This window comes from Limulus polyphemus, unplaced genomic scaffold, assembly GCF_000517525.1.
Source record: "Limulus polyphemus unplaced genomic scaffold, Limulus_polyphemus-2.1.2 Scaffold3572, whole genome shotgun sequence".
Lineage (NCBI taxonomy): Eukaryota > Metazoa > Arthropoda > Merostomata > Xiphosura > Limulidae > Limulus > Limulus polyphemus.
Genome location: NW_013669182.1, coordinates 95,738 through 113,711, shown reverse-complemented (window position 1 = coordinate 113,711; position 17,974 = coordinate 95,738). Strand labels below are relative to the sequence as shown.

The 17,974-nt window shown below is 32.6% G+C and overlaps 2 protein-coding genes across 2 annotated transcripts in view; one reads left to right on the top strand and one right to left on the bottom strand.

Moving 5' to 3' along the window:
• Positions 1-275: 275 nt before the first annotated feature.
• LOC106469617 (ragulator complex protein LAMTOR1-like) lies at positions 276-14,066 on the bottom strand. Its single transcript, XM_013930119.2, has 5 exons — positions 13,850-14,066; positions 11,721-11,791; positions 8,694-8,783; positions 2,789-2,990; positions 276-1,117 (listed from the first exon to the last, which is right to left on the bottom strand). The coding sequence occupies exons 1-5, from the start codon at positions 13,889-13,891 to the stop codon at positions 1,025-1,027; spliced, it is 498 nt and encodes a 165-aa protein (XP_013785573.1). The 5' UTR covers positions 13,892-14,066; the 3' UTR covers positions 276-1,024.
• Positions 14,067-14,258: 192 nt separating this feature from the next.
• Positions 14,259-17,974, top strand: part of LOC106469616 (probable asparagine--tRNA ligase, mitochondrial) — a 30,246-nt gene continuing 26,530 nt past the window's right edge. The window contains exon 1 of the mRNA XM_013930118.2: positions 14,259-14,480. Within this exon, the coding sequence (XP_013785572.1) occupies positions 14,277-14,480 (204 nt within the window). The 5' untranslated portion in view covers positions 14,259-14,276. The remainder of the gene's footprint in view (positions 14,481-17,974) is intronic.

Genomic DNA, 17,974 nt, shown 5'->3' with positions numbered 1-17,974 from the left:
ATACTATTTATATAAACCATTTGTTACAACAATAATTGTTATGGTGTGAATGTCTTTTACAAGCTGGTGAAGCATGATTGTAACTATACTTGTCAGAAGAGATTAGTATTAGGACTATTATATTTATCTCAAAATGCACAATAATTTAATTTCTACAAAGTAAATATAGTGGTAGTAATTATTAACAAGTGTAAAACATTTTGTATATTAACTGTAGAATGTATTTTTTTTTATACAGATGTACTTAACTGTAATATAATGACAAAGAATACAAATTTTAATACATGTTTGAATTTATTTATTAGCATGAGAATCAAATAGAATCTGTCATCAGGCATAGGACAATTTAAGTACAAATTACACATGCCCTCCATGATTCTATATAAATGTATTTAACAGTTCCTTTTAATGGCACTTTCAGAAACATGCTCAAACATTTGGACTTAGATTTAACAAACAATGTTGCACTTAGTCAGTTGCCAACTGGAACACTGATATCATAAAAAGGAAAGAAAATGAACAATCACAGTTTGGAGCACGTCATACTGTCATTGTACTTTAAAAACATTTATTTGTATTAAAAAGTATATATAGTGTCACAAAACTATGCAATATTATATTATTTTGCTTATGATTATTTAAATGATTTATTTGTTGGATTTGCAAAATTATTTCTTTCAAAACATTTTCTTGAACATAATAAGGTCTACAACATATATTCAACAATAATAAAGTAACATAACAAAAAAAAAAACCTAGAGCTTAGCTTTATCTTATTATCCGGCATAATTTGTACACCAATGTCTAAAGCAGCACTTAGTTTTAAAAAACCCTTTAAAAAATTAAGATCTTTCTCAAAAGTTGTTAGCGGATTTTTGTCAATTCGGTCAAGAATGCTAAATGTTCAAAAATGTCACTTGGTTGTAGTGGAGGGAATCCACTAATGAAGACTAATCATTCCATATTACCTGTACAATTACATGAATCTCTGAATTCAGCAATTGATATGATGTTGACAAGCAATTCATGGAATTCCAAACTGAACTACTAGTTCCTCCTGGTGCTGCACTTTGATCTCTTGAAGTGCATTAACAGCATTTTCACAAGCACTCTTAAGCTGTAGACAAAACAAAAAAAGAGGAGGGGGGAATAGACATAAGATGTAATATAAAATAAGTAATAAAATAAAACAAGTAGTCAAGTTTTCTGCTAATAGAAAAACTACACAATATAATCCAACCCACAGATTATGTTTTGTTTTATATATATATGTATATACTTTTCATAATGTATAAGATAATACTTACGGAAAATAAGCACCCTACTGCAGGGTGAGGACGGTATTTGGTATTTTGAACCCCTAAAATACTGTATGCTATACAAGGGTAAATATATTGCCAGTAAGGAGATCCTTATGTTTGGACAGTCTTCCCTAATTTAGAACTGCTGATCTCAGGGAGATCAACAAATCAACAGCACCTGCCACCGATTAGCCTTTTTTTTTTATCAGCTTCATATGCTAATTACTGAAACATGCCAGCTCTGCAGGTGAAAGATAATTTCTTGCAGGGTAGTATAAACAGACTCAGTTTTATATGACCAGTTAAATTCACATGGTTTGATCAGCTCTTTTTACAGTTGAATGCTACAAGAACTGTGATGTTATAAACTCCACCAAAGTTCATTTAATTGCCAGTTTTGAAGTTTCATTTATTTTAGAATTAAATGTTACAGGCCTAAAAATAATTTTTTTATTAAAAATATACAATAAAAATTCTTATGGATCAAAAAATATTTTGCCTAGTCCTAATTAGTAATTCTTCTACAGGTACAGTATTTTTTCATTAATTAATTTTAGTGTTTTAATTGTTTATATTACACAACATGGAATACAAAACTTGTAATATTTATTTATATTTTTTATAAAAACATAATCAGGACCTAAGCCTAAAGATAGAACCATTTTGAAAATATATAAATAAATAAATAATGTTGCAACAAATTAAACTCATAACTTAAATACAAATATAAACTGGTAAAAAATTCTTTACGTCAGATGTAGAAAAAATAAACAAAATGCCATTATAATTAAAACTTACAAACATGAACACCATAATCCACAAACTTTTTTGCACAAAGTATCTCTCAGAAGTAAATTTGAGATTTTTGGAAATACATTTGGGTACAGCAGTCTTGTACATTTCACTAAAAGCTTGCCACATTTCATACAGATATACGTAGTAAATTTGGAATCGTGGTTAACATTCTTTCTCCAATATGGGGTCAGTCCAACGATATAATAACTGACAGTATCACACACACACACACACAAAGTTTCAAATAAGTTTTATAAATCACTCAAGACTAACCAACACCTAGAAGGTGTAGACTTTCTTTCGTGGTGTTTGGTAACACACTAAATTATGTACTAAACCTTTTTACAGCTGCAACTGTAACAAGTTGCCATGGTTTATAAAACCAAGCTCTAGCATTTTTTCAAAAAGTTGCAATGCTCCAAATTTAATGTATAGTCTGTATCACAGATATTATCATATCTTACGAGGATAAAAAATGGAAACTTCTCGAGTTACTGTGTGTGACTATTAGTGTACAGTAATTGGTAGCTGTACTATTTTCAACATGAGAAGTAGAATTACTATAAAATGTCTTTCTTTAGATGTGTCAGCTGTAAAGTTTTGAAGGTTTTATTGACGTCTTACCCAGACAAAACATCTTCAGGAATCGAACAGTTATTGGAGAAGAATAACATACTAAATTTTACACTTACCAATTTCAGATCTTTTTGGGGTATTGGACTGGCTGAAAGATTCTTTTCTGTTGCTGGAAGGTCTAACAATAAGGATGGTCTTTTTTGTGGATATGTATATTTTTGAGCAGTGGCTGCAACTCTCTGATTGTACTGGCGAGCTCTGTCTAGATATTCATGTTGTTCTAGGTGGGAATTCATAGCTGATACATCAATCACATTCCTGAAATTTATCATAAAATTATTAACTAGTTATGACAGAGAATAGATAGACACACACGGTTTCAATACAATCAAAACCTATTTGCTTCCCAAAACATGCACATGTACATGGTTTTATATCAGATTATGAAAAACTCACATTTACAAATTTACAAGCAAATTAGGAATTTTTTTTAGTGATATTTTATTAATTATAAAGTACACGATATTCATTTGTAACCTAGTTTACTGAAGAGTTGGTTAAAGATAAATAGTTATTCTATCATGGTGTTATCTATAGCAAAGCACGCAGGGTTCACATCACGTGGAAATATGGCGTGACACTTAGAAAAGTAGTCTTAACATACTGCTTAAAAGAAGGTTTAAACAGAGGAGAGTACACTTGAAAGGTGTTGTTAATGGAGTGCATCTGTCTACGAAGTTTAAGATAATGTTTTGAGCCGCTAGCCTGATGAAGATCTGCTCAAAACGTCGAAAACTTCCTATACACATGCAATCCATTAACAATGCCTTTCGATAGTCTAATTTAGTTATTAACAAGGTATGAAGAAGATATAAAATTCACTTACCAGTTAACTAATACTTTCTATCATGAAAAATTTGTAAATTGTAACTATGTACGTAGAAGTACAAAACATTTATGATGATTGTGTTTGTCAGTTCAGAAAACCTTGCACTGTGTTGGTTACATGAAGAATTCATGTGAAGACATTACTTTTACATATTATAATTTTTATTGCATTTAAATCAACACTTGTACAAATATCTTAACCAAAAATTATATTTTCACACTGACTACAGCCTGTAATATTTATAAAGTGAAAAAAAGGTGCTACTGTTCAGGGGACACTGAAATGGTAAAAATAATAACTAAAAAATTAGTACAAATCTGGCTACAAAAGACAGGCCTAACAGACTGATTTTTTTACCTTACAACCTGAAGAAAGCTATACTTTGAAAGCATTCATAAGGCTAAATCAACAAATAACTGCACTGACTCATCAGTTAAATATCTTTAGTGATTGAGGTTTCCATCTATTTCACTAAATTACTTCTCATAAAAGTGAGTAAATATTTGTGTATTAATGTAAAAGCATATATCAACTTAAATGTCTTAAACTATTTAACCTTGAAATTGTGTTTCACAACACCATTTTTTCAGCAAATACTGAATTTTTAAAATGATATATAAATATAGTCCAAGCACCAAATCTAGTGTCCTTGACATTCTGATATAAAACATTGCACTTCTAAGATATTTGAAGAACACAATTAGTGACTACAGTATTCTAAGCTATTTTGGAGTTGTAAGCAGTGTTCCCTCTAAGTTGCATGGCTGCAAAGTTACCAATCAAGTGCCATATACTTCATTATTCCAGTCACGCACATCCTCAGTAATGGTGAGGAGTCTCAACAGATTGTCAGCCTTAATGACCCTGGCAGTCGATAGGCCTAAAGCCCAAATAACCAGCTGGGAGCATTGCAAAGCAGCCTAATGATCCAATAAGATTGATGGTCTGAAAATACCCACTCACTAAAAATAAAATAAAAAACTGGTAGTGCACATCCACACATTTCCTTGATACTGGTGCACATGAAAATATTTATTCCACACATGTATTGGAACATTAGTTGTAAGCTACAGAAGAAATGCTCAAACTTGATGTACTAGTTGTAAAAATGATACAGGAGATGGGATGTCCACCTAAGGCTTGTGATTAACTGTCTGAGTAAAGGAAGAAGCCAAAAAAAAATTCTCACCAGTCCACCCTTGATCCCTGCAAGTTCAGCCTCTGAGCTGATAACAGAAGAAACATCAGACCTCATTTAAAACTCCACCTCTCTGCATATGAGAGAATGGATGACCTACACTGAAAGGGGGCCTCCCCCGAAGCCCAGGCAACACTCCACTCCAGAGGTGGTAAAGTAGGAGCACTAGGAGACTCTATGTCAGAGATGTGAATGTGAGAATTCATATCCTAAATGTCTCAAAAATTTATTTTTTCTGTAGAAAATGAAGAAAATAGACAATAAACTCAAAACCCAATAAGACAGGTAAAAAAAAAAGTCATCCAAAGCATAGGTATAACTAAATTTATACAACAAGCAAGAAAAACCCAAAGTATGCACAAAAACCATCGTCCCCACGAAATGCCTGGTTTGGGGTCTGCTAATTTGGACCATCTCAAAAAAGTGAGTAGGAAGTAATAACGAGAAGCTTATATAAGAGGCGCATTGACATAGGTGGAGAGAATCACAAGATTTAACTTGTTCTGGGCAATATAGTGGGGTATAAAGGCTGTAGCAAGTGAGGTAAGATTCATACCAATGCTTAGATGGGAGAAACTTTCGTTGGGATAAAGGTAAAGTGTGAGTAGGGTTTAGTGTATTTTGGAAGATGGGATTTGGAATCTAGCCAATCATGATGATGTGTGTAGACGATAATGAAGATTCATCCTCCAAGGTTAAAGCAGGCATTAATCTTACATCTATGCAAAAAAAAAGAAATCATTGAGAAATGAATCTACAACTTCTAAAACCTTAAAAATACAAGTGAAAACATCAAAGAGCTACTTCTTGATCAAATGGCAAATTAAAAAACTCAAACAATATCTCTGTAAGTATAAAAATATAATTCAGGATATATTAGGATTTGAGGTACTAAAATGTTCATCTTCATCATCCAGTACTTTGTCTTGATAGTCAAGCAGAGTTCTTCCAAAGAACTACAAATTGGTCAGAAGAAAATCCATGACAGTTGTCTAGAACAAATTTGGTTGCTTATTTGTCTAAAATTCTGAACACTATTAAAAAAAAGCTGGATATTTTATTCAGAAAAAAGTAAACATAACTTGAAGCTTAATGAAATGAGAAGACCCAGAAGATAGATAAAGATTACTTCTGAAACAGGCTATGGCACACAGAGAAACAAGTTTTTTAAAAAAGATTAATTTGCTGAAAACAAACACTGACATAATGTAATTCTACAAAAATGGGCAATCCTAAGCTCCTGCGAGTAAGAGGATGGGAAATAAATTTTAAACAGAAGATAAAAAGAGAGAAAGATTCCCCCTCCATCAAATCTCAAGAATATAAGCCATTTTGCAAGCCATAAGCATTTTAGCAAGTAGTATTAATTTCTTAGAAATAAACCTTCAGAACACCACAAAACTGCCTCAGGTCATAGCAGAGCAGGGGACCCTGCCTAAAGGCTGTTCAAATGATTCATTCTAAAAAGCTCAGATTATGTATTAGAATATTAGAACAAGGTAAGTTTAAGATAACACAATTTTGTTTTGTTAGGAAAAAACTTTACAAAACACTAGTTAATTATAGAAATTGGTCAACAAAGATGGACTTCAAAACAAACAAAAGGAAACTATCTAATCATTTCAAAAACAGTGAAGATTATGATGATAAAAAATAATTATTTAATTATTTACTGTAAGTTTTATGGCATTTAAGACATTAAGACTGTACTTAACAATAGTCAATTTTCTTGTTGTCTTTGATGAATTGTAATGTATGATGAGCCATGCATTGACAAACTGTCTTTAAATTTTCCATATCCAGCTAAAGATAGTTTTAATATTATTTTTCAGACACTTCATACTCTTAAGTTAAATTTAATTAACATTAATAACAAATGATTCCATTACACTATCTTCATAGCAATCTCAACATGGATATTTTCCAATCAAAAGCTTAATTTCTTAAAATTTTGTCATTTGATCAGTAACTTGTCAAACACTGAACATTGTTTCAAATGCTTCAAAGTATGACACAAGGCATCGGTCAAAGTGTTGGGAAAGGAAGAAGGCATCCAAATCATTCTTCACAAACTTTTTTAAATGAATGGGAGGAAACAGAAATAAATAAATGAGAGAGTCGCAAGGCCTAAATACAAATAAGAGAAATTAGGGCTATCAGTTCAAAGGAAAATCTTCCTCTTCATGGTTGTAGTCTAAACCTGATGATTCAACATAAAACACTAAGTATAATGATAAAAAAAAACCAGCAATAGTTTGATTGGTGCCACACCCAGCTGCCTAAGTTGTCTATCCCTAATGGTAGGTCTGAGAATAAACATCTCAGCTTTAAGAACCTCCAGATCAGCAGAAACATGTGCAATATGGCTCCTGAAATAATCAGAGGTTTCCTTCTAAATATTCAGCATATAGGCTTGGTAGATTACACCAGCCATGTGACACAAATTGACCATCAGAGTTCCCATACTATAACGTATAAAATGTTTTGTGCAGGGGACAAAATAGTTTGGTAGATTTGATCAGCAGTTTCTGCTAATCATTATCGAATTTAATTAGCAATTAGCAAATATTGCTTAGCATCTTTTAACACATTATGGCAACTAAATCCAGCACTAAAAGTGTTTAACTCCTTGTAAAGACATCCCACTAATGAAAAGAGGTAAATGCATTTTTTGAACAAAATAGTTCCTAGTATATAAAGAAAACTTCAAAACAGCAAGAAATACCAAACATCTCAGCTGTCACAAAATAATGCAACAATCAATGAACCAAAGAAAGAAGTGACTTGAAGATATAACAACTAAACAAGGTTGCCACAAATTGTTTTTCAAATTAACCTAGTTTTCCTCCTTTTTTTTTGGTGAGACCTCATCACTTTATTCACAATGTGGTCTCCTTTGTTTTTTGTCTAGAAAATGTCTAGTGACTTCTTAGCAGCAATTATTTCCCTCGCCATGGGTAGCCTTTACCGTGCACGTCACAAGGTTGTTAGTGAGTTACATTAAAAATTTAATTAAACTACTTTCTGTTTGTTCATGTTATACCAATTAGTATAGCGAAAAATTGTAGCTAATAATCCATATTTTAATAGTATACAAGTTTCAAGTTCTTATTTTCATAGTCAGTATTAAAAAATAGATCCTGAATTTCCCCTTGAGTGAGAAATAGGACATATTTTCTCTAGACATCCCCTCTTCTCTAATTTATTTACCACCCCTCAAAGAAGTACAAAATTTAATGTAAATTACACATTATAATGTTGCCATCACTCAGGTAAAAAATTTTCACAGCCTTCAATTTTGTTTGGTTACAGAGACATCAAACAGAAAATCCGACCCCTTTTGCCTTACCCACCTGTCACATCCTCTCTTACATTTAATACAATATTATTTTTAACCAATAGAAAGTCAGGGTTTTCATCTATCAAACTACTTTATTCTCTGTACATAAAATGTTAATTTCTCTTTCAGTACAAGCTTCGTTCCCATGGGAAACACATTGACTAGCTTGAATGAATTTGTAAGAGCTCTTGTCGCATGGTTAGAAAGCCAGATAAATTGTGATAACATCTAAGTGACAGAAGACAGGCTAGAACACAAAAACAAAGCTGAAGATAAGTTTTCCATACATAGAGGTAAATCAATGTATTTGAAATAAAAATATGTACTACAGCAGTTACTTTTAGACGAAAGTTATCCCAATTCAATAAATTAGGTGCACCTCGAACTTTTTACATCAGAAAGGTAACAAATTACTACAATTAACATACAAAAAAAAAGAGCATTTTACTTTATCCAATGCTATACTAATAAAGTAAAACTGTTTCATCTGTTCCACATTGTGCTTGTTAGAAGAAAACTTTAAAGGTAAAATAAAGGCTAAAATTTTAGAACAGTTAACCACTCTAAATGATTACAAAAATAAAATATACTTACGTAGCAGTTTCATGAAGTATTCTATTAAGTGCAGACTGCTCATCTGCTCTCTGATTATGTGGATATTTCATTCCACTTCCATAATCATCACTGAAATACAAACAATAAAACTTCAGAAACTGAACCCCTCAGGTCAATTATTAATGAGAAATACAGCTTTTCTATATGCAAACTGCTAGGGTAAAATGTAGATGTTCCTTATAATTACACAAACCAATGTTTTAGTATCTAAATACTAAACCTAACCAGAGAGAGAAAAGCAAGTCATGCTGATGGTTGGTGGTGGAGCGATCAAGCCACCATGATAGAGAAGGATGTAGAAAAGAAGATAGACACATAAGGGCAGAAATGGATTGCAGAACATGTTCCATTGATCCTCCAGAACCATTGAAGGGTATGCATATGGACACGACCAAGAGTGACCAGAGCTTCTAGAGTCATCAAAAGTGAAAGAACTTTTCATGCAGGAGAAAGATGTGCCTTGGACACCATGATCTCCATGGGAATGGGTTGAGCTTGCCCTGCATGGAAAATTCCCTGGTGGACAAGATACTGACTCAGACTTCAGTAAAAAGAATGGGGGTGGGGCAAGGCAGTGAGTCCTGTAGGAAGAGGGGTGGCAAACAGAAGAAATAGGATGAGGAACAGGAGAGGGGTTAATCCATCATGACTCCTGAGAATGGGTTGCAGACAGAGGTACCAGTGGAAAAGTAAGATAGGAAACCTAGGAAATAATGGAATATCACTGAAGAGCAGGAATCCAAAGAGTTTGGAACACCCCTAAAGACTCAGTCTGTAAGAAAACAGGCATGAAAAAGTCATAGATATAAAAGGAAAGGATAGAGACACCCAAAAGGAAAGCATACAGATTGAGGAGATTACAAAAACAAGAAACCAAGTCAAAAAAGAGACAGTACAGGGAGAAATAGAAGCCAAAGTGACAAACAAAACCACCTGGGTCGTGATGAAGAGCCTTACCAAGGAGATGAAGAGCAGAAATATAGTAAAGGAGTAGGGGAAAGATAGACAAAAATGATCAGATAGCTGGAAAGAAAAAGACATAAAAGTAGGAGGAGGAGCATCCCAAACAACCTCAGATACACAGGTAAAAGAGACAGAATATCATATACCTAATTTATGAACAGAGGAAAAAGAAAAATAGGTACCTGTTCCTCATCAGGAACAAATCAGCCAGAAGCAAAGACTGGAGGTGGAAGAGATATCCAAAATTGTTCATATGCAAGGCAGCCTCCACAAAAAGCAATAAAACAGAACATGAACTGGAGAAGAAATAGGCAGAATGGAACCAACCACCTGACACATGGTAACAGGAACATCATAAGTTAACTTGTTATTACACCATGGTTCATCCCAGCTCTATAAAATTGTGGTAATTTAAGTTATCTATAATGTCAATAGTACTTCATCACAGAGTGAAATCCAAGACCTGGCATGTGCATGTGTGTGTTCTACTAATTGAGCTAAAGCGATAATAGCTGACTGCTGGTTATATGAAAAGATAAGGTGCTTCCAGTTGCCATTAAATCGGGTTGAGAAAATCCTTGAAAAGGAGCAAATGGGCTTTGGGATGTTTTTTATTATTATTTTTATTTCACATAAGTTCTTGAAAGTAGAAATGTGGTGGCTAGTGAAAACGAAATTGAAACCAGATGGATGGAACAAAAGGGCAACAAGGAGGACAAAAGCAATGTAACAAAAGAAAAAATTGCAGTCGATCAAGGCAACTAAAAACACAAAAAACACATGAAAAAAACATCATAGGCTAGTGCAATACATGTAGACAGATGTAAGGGTGGAAGTTTGTTCAAAATATATGGCATAAACAGAAAAGTTCCTGCCAATTATATGTAACGTAATAGCTATTAGTGGTACAGAAGGGTAAGTAGCATTTCTAATTATTCCAAAAAACGATTAATCTGACTTAAGATTAAATCGACTGCCATGAAAACAATCAACTAGTCAAAATTAAGCTTTTCAATTATTACTTATTTTAATTATTCCAACTATTCAACTAATAGAAATATTGTTATGTTAGTTTGTTATTAAGCACAAAGCTACATATTGAGCTATCTTAGCTCAACCCAATTTTAACCTTACAAGTTACTGTTTCTTTTATTTCAGGTTTATTCAGCTTTGTTTTTTGGGGAGGAAGTTTCTTCTTGTACTGCTGACTAGAGGACAGAAACTGTCTGATAGCACCTGTTGCCAAACTGTTTCTTCTTTTTGAACTGCTAACTAGAAGGAATGTAACAAGCTGGTAGCATCTGTTTTCAACTTGTTTAGCTTGTATGTACCATGGTTTGAGGAACACTATACTAATCATTTAATTGACTAGCAAATAGCATCAATTGCCCAGCTTAATCTGACACTAATGATGTTTAATTAATCAACAATTTTATGTTAAAATGACTATGATTGTTAAATAAAGGTTTGTTTTGATTAAGCCAGCTGCACTTATTTTAATTGGCCTCAATAGGGTGCTCTTGTAATGAAAATTTACTCTATGTAGCTATACACATGTATATAAACAGCATACTTTTCATAATTATTTCAAATATGAAAAACATAATTACCAAGCTGTATAACATATTTCTAAATTATGTGTGAATGTTTAATTTCATTTATAGTAGTTATGGTGATATCAATATTATCAAAGGCCTGAATCTTCATTTGGTAATGTGTTCCAAATCTTTCATTACAACCCTACATTACAAGCATGGTGTATTCAAAACAAAGATTAATAATATTGTTAAATATGTAGTAAACCAAAACATAATTTGTAATAGATAAAGAACAGAAAGAATTTAATAATTTAAAAACAAAGAAATATGTAGTCTGTATAAATTTTGAGATGTATCATTAATTAAACTGACACAACTATCTAAAACTATATTTCACTACTTCCACAAAAAAATTAGTTGAAAAACATTTAACATGTCATTTTATAAGTTCTCTTTTTATGGCATAAACTGTATATTTAAGAAAGAGAGGCAAACAATACAATACCAGCCAGGTCTGGTTGAAGAGTTGCTTACAGGATTCCCCAGAAGTGTTGTTCTTTCATGCGGGTCTCCAACCTACCAATATATATACAGAAGTTATGTTGAAACTACCTATACTGATTTCTTTGTAACACTGATATTACATTTGACATTTTCAGGCTAAATTTACAATAAAAATACCTTAAGCCTTGTTAGTAAAAACTTTCGACTATATAAAAAATGCAAATTAGTTTTAAAGAGATTCATTATGAGTTTGAGGTTTTGTGAAATAATTTCAGTTGTTATGAATATGATTATAATTTTTCTTTTATGAAGCAATTAAATACCTTTAAAAACTTAAAGTTAACATACATTCTGAAAAATTGTTACAATATGTAATATTTGGTCATCAAATACTGCCCAAAATTGATCAAGCCTATAGGAAATACTTAAAGATGCATTTGTACCATATTAATTGGTTTAAGGCACATTTATACCCCAAAATTACAGTTACTTACTAGTGAAATACAAATTAAAAACATTAATTATTTTGAAAAGAAACAAGAAGCTTTGAATTTACGGCACATTCAGCTATTGTGTTTAGGTTCTTGTGAATGAGCTTGACAACAGGCAAAAGACTAAACTGCACATGACTGATCAAATGCTAACATCATCTGTAAACTTTTTTTCTATCTTCTTTTAGAAGGTATACCGTATTTTCTGGTGCATAAGACAATACTTTTCACTTTTAAAATAATGCCTGATTTTACCCACTGCCTTACTTACACAGAGGTTCAAAGATAAGAGTTCCAGAAAGAACTTTCCAGGTAATTGTATATTAAACCAAAACTTCATTGTTCCTTTTACTTTTGTTTGCTTCTTAGAGTAAGTGCATTTACATCGTGCCATCTACTGCGTTACAATAACATATTTGTAATTGTATCATTTGTCATGATTCTTCATAACTAGAAGTTATTTATCTCACATGCTAGTTACAATTAATCAAGACATTTTTTATTTGAAATGTATTGATCTCATCCATCATACTAAAATATTGCTAATATTATATTAAAAAAGTTTCTGTAACGTACACGAATTTTGTAAACATGTTTTTATAGTATATAACTACATCTTAAGGTTTAGTATTTTTTGTAATAGAAAAGGAGTTCGACTGTGATGAAAACTTTGTAAAGTTGTTTATTACATGTTTGTGACTTATGATGCATTAAGCTGTCTGTAGAATTTGAAGAGCATAAAAAACTACACTTGTGGTTGCATTGATTACCCCAAAGCAAAGGTTAGCACAGTTTAAAAATAACTCCTAAGAATCCCTTTGGAAAAGTAACATCCTAGACTTGCTTGACAATAGAGGTTGTCCTATACACCAAAGCTCAAAGAAATACACTTAATTTGCTCAAACAATCCAGGGTCGTCTTATACATGGGATCGTTTTATACACCAACAAATACAAGCTTTTTTTTAGTATTGCTAGTTTTTGTTTTTTCCATTTTAATTGTTGTTAGTAATAAATTGTCTTAATACTATTTTATTATGTTATTCATATTAAATAAAATCATTTTCAACACTCTTGCAAAATATGCCTTGCCAAAAAAGATGAGTTTTAGCGGTAAATAAACAAAAATTTATAAAGCATTAACAATGAAACCTAAGATTACCTTAAGTAACACTAACAAGTAAATTCTATTTTGGAGTACCACATAAGAAAGTTATTACAAAAAATCAATCAACATAACCAAAGCACTAAATTGAAAATCACAAGTCTTTCTGGCCCACTTTATATGCCGGTTGATCGGAACTTCATAAAAATGAAAAATAGTACTAGGTGTTGAAAACAAAGTTGGTATGACATTCGACATTTCGCAAGCGTTATCCTGGTAAAATGGCATCATCAGCTTTTCAGTTTCTTTGTAAGTTGTAGTTGTACTTCTGTCGTTTGATGATGCCAGGTTAACACTGGCGAAACGTAGCGTGTCATAACAACTGTGTATACAGCATTTAATACTTCTCATATATATAATTAATATTACATTTATAAAGTATATTAGTAATATTTGGTAAGTCCTCATTTCGAACTTACTAACACTAACAACAGTAACAAATTTGCAAATACAATTACATTACAGTTTACATTACCTGTGAGCCTTTGTCATCATCATTGCTGAAACAACAACCCATAATATTTTCTGAACTAACAGTAACAGATAAAAACTTTTGAAATGCAGTTTATGGATAAGTTTGAATACTAATAATTTTTACATACGCTAAAGCACGAAACCGATAAAACGACAAACACATTACGTTACGCATAAAGCCATGTATTGTCATATGACTGTGCTCCCCACAGTTTTTAACTTGTCCACTTATATAAATCTTTACTTTCGACATAATTTCATGTATACTTCGTTTTGTCAATTATAAGATGTATAGCAAATAAAATAAAATATAATTAAAATATATAGTTTTCTCTATTTTTTAGTCAAAAAGTACTTTAACAAACTATATGTTGTGTGTACTAAACTAGATTCTAAATGACTACCTAATTATGTGTTGAGTGCTGAATATGGCGGCTACCATTGCACGTAATTCAAGAAAAATACTGTTTTTCCTTAAAAAATGCGTAATAAATAAAAGAATTCCCTTTTATGGGCCATTCTGTCATCCAAATTATCATGGAATAATTTGCTATTCTACAATATATCGGGAAAAGTTGACTGTCAAGAAGATCATTAATTTGAAGCCTTTCCATAAAAATATAGTCGTAGAGGTAAGCTTGCTGTTGTTTTATAAATTATAGACCTATCAATAATTATAAATATAATACAGCGACGGTAAAATTCACGTCCACGGTCCAGTGTCATTTGCATATAACGTACGGATAACAAGAGACCATTTAGACTTTGAAGGCTGTTTTAGCACACCCACCTTTGAGAAAAGTGAAAATTAAAGCCACCCTTTTAGGATGGTTTAAATTTTCACTTTCCTCAAGGGTGGGTGTGTTGGAACAGCCTTGAAAGTAGAAAATTGAAGGTCTATAATGTTTATGTTTAAGGAAATAATCGATTCACTTATTATACTTTTTTTAAAATGATCAGGCTGAAGTTAATTTCTTATTTCCGATTCGAAGCAGACATTAATTACTTTTCCAGATTTAAACTTAAAGCTGAAATTATTTTCTTATGTATTATAATGTGACTGTATGTAACCTCACATTTCAATGATTAAATCACATTGATATCTTTGTTTGCCGCCTCGAGTTGGGCATAATTTTTTTAGCAAGAACATTTCACTTAAGAATAAAAAAAGAGAGCATTTTCTTGCTCATTACACTGGTTTATTGTTTATGTAGCTCCCGATATATTCTTTGGCATTTTTTTTCAATTCTTTATGGATTAACTTAAAGGTGAAATAAGAAGGACAAGACTTTTCAAACTACTTATTTTTAGTTAATAAAGCATCCACCATTTTCTCAGCTATTTTGTGACTAATTTTTATAGTACAGAGCTCATCAATTTCTGGCTTTTTCTTTCTCTTTGAAAATCACTCGGAATCTAAGCTACCAAAATCTCTTAACAGATTTTTACACTTGATGTATACCATTGCAACATGCATACATTCTTTCCCACGGCTGTCATCATCACTCTTGTACATAATCATCAGGCTTACCTTCCTAATGGGCTCATAATCATCATCATTGGACTCATCTTCATCATTATAGGCTCACAATTTTCATAATTGGGATAAGCTTCATCCTTAATGGGTTAACTATAAGCATTGTTGGACTCACGTCTGTCAGACTCAGCATCATCATCATCATCACTGGGTTCATCTTTATATTTAACCATCATCATCATTGGACTTATCTTTATCAAACACAACATCGTTACCATGCTGCTTATCATAATAGTTTGATGGTGAGTGTTGTTGAATGTCATTTACAATCTGAACTTTACCGGTTATCAGGCTCACCATCATAATCGTCATTGGAATTTTATTTGTCATGCTGCTTATCATTGTGGTTTGATATTGATTGTTCTGCTGAACTCTGGGCAGGGCCACTGTTGCATAATAATTGCAAAAAAGAAAAAGTGTTATATCTTGCAAATCTTTAATATTCAACCCCAAACAATCCCCATGAAACCACTCCAAGCTGTTATCACACTGTACTGTAGTCCTGTTGATATCATTTGGCTTTCTTACACATGGAACACCTGTTCAAGCTCAGCATTTGTATTATGAATTTCTGTACTTATCTGTGAAGTAGTTTGTTCACAAGCAGTATCATTTCTACTTTACACTGTATGGCACTTATATGATATACAAAACAAAGAGATGTGGATCAATTTGGGGAGGACCATCCAGAAAGAGGCAAAGTGCAGTATCTTGTAACAGGTGAAAATTCACAAACACAAAGGTCAGTAACAAAAGCCATCAACGAGTCCTAGGTAAAACATTATACAATATAATCTAAAAGGATCTCCATCTGAAAAAAGCAACACAAGTCGTGTACTCAAGTTGCTTCCATGACATATTTGTTCACTGTAACATACCTGAAGCAGCTGGAGAATGAAATTGGTATTCATGTTGTTTCATAAGGGTTAAGTTGTTTAACACTATGTGTATGAGCAGGGGTTAAAATGAGCATGCCACAATTTTCTACAGAGTGCCATTCAACATTGTATTATGTATTTGATGTTAGCATTATCAACTAATAATTTTACTGCACATTGCTAATTTAGTGTTAGTTCATGGTGGAAGTAGAAAAATTCCAGATAAAATATACAGAGATATTAAAAAATACTTTATATATGCATTTTGGAGATTCTAGAGGTTTTTCAAATGCAATATGCATGATGGATAAAGGTATTTTTATTCTTCACATGAATATCACCTTGCACTCTGACTTGGCAGAATCTGAGTCAGACTAATGGAAATTCACAGATGTATCTTGAGTACTAATACTTTTGTAACACATCTAATTTATATGGGCAACAGAGTTGTACATTTTACTAAAAGCTTGCCACATTTTGTATAGATACATATAGTAAATTCTGAATTATTGTCAGCATTCTTTCTCCAATATGGCATTGATCCATTGGATTAACCCCATGCACATTTGATTAATGCAGGACCTATGAACATCTGTGTGATCAAGGGAAACTGTCATCCTCATACACTAGATGGAACATGAAAAGCCTGTAGGGAGGAGTGGTGTGCTTTAGACATGGTAGCTTTATACTGAGCCTTTCACAATAAAAACTACACTGCAAGGCTCTTGTCAGAACACACGATTGTCAGATTGGGCATGAACAGACATGGCAGCACAGTCTGTCTTTGTTATGGCTAAACTACTGAGGTTATCTGTCACTGTCATTAGTGTTTAACTGCTGACTAGGAGGTCGTAGCAACTGACTGACAGCACCTGTTACCAATCATTGTTGTTTTTTTATCTTTGGTGATTAGCTGACTAGGAGGTGTGCAAACTCTCTGGCAGCACCTGGTGCCAATGTCCTTTTTTTCTGTTGGCAAACTGCTTTCTAGAAAGAAGGTAACTGGCAGGCAGCACCTACTAACAACTGTTTATATGTTCTTGTTTTTAATGTTCCATGGTTGGAGGAACATTGTATTAGTTCATTAATAGAGCCATTTATTAACCAATGAGCAAATACCACTAATTGCGCAACTTTAAAAGTAACGAACTTCAGCCCAATGTATGTTATGTGCTGGCCTCCACTAGTGTTGGTGGAAACTCATTCCATAAGTCAGTCTTAACTGGAACCTCGTTTCCAAATCTTAAACTTTTGTCCATTCGTACTATTATCTTCACAATACAGCACAAGTAAATCAGTGGCCTCTATCCTATTGATTTTAGATAATTATGTAAATTTCAGTAAAGTAACCCCTCACTCCATTTCTTCTCAAGAGAAAATAAGTTAAGACATCTTAACCTGTCCCTGTAAGATAACCCTGCCAGCCCTCCTCTAAACCCTTTCCAAGTCTGTATACTTTCTTGGAAAACAAGATGTAAATTGTACTCATTATTCTAAGTGAGTCCTAACTAGTGATTTGTATAGGGTTAATTTCCCATTTTGACTTCTAATCACTATGACTATATTGAAATAAAATTCTCTTAGCTTTTCAAATAGAAAAAATTAGTTAACAAAACATTGCCTTAATGCTTCAAGAGGCTTTTCTGATATGAAGGACCAAATTTTAATTTTTTGAACTATATAAATTACTGTTATTGATTAAGGCCCCCTC

What these genes read in the sequence shown, in the direction of transcription:
- LOC106469617 (XM_013930119.2), bottom strand. Translation starts at nt 13,891, where the DNA reads ATGGGTTGTTGTTTCAGCAATGATGATGACAAAGGCTCACAG. An exon ending in ATGATGACAAAGGCTCACAG is followed by an intron (nt 11,792 to 13,849) that starts GTAATGTAAACT and finishes ATATATTGGTAG; the next exon opens with GTTGGAGACCCGCATGAAAG. An exon ending in ATACTTCATGAAACTGCTAC is followed by an intron (nt 2,991 to 8,693) that starts GTAAGTATATTT and finishes GATAAATTTCAG; the next exon opens with GAATGTGATTGATGTATCAG.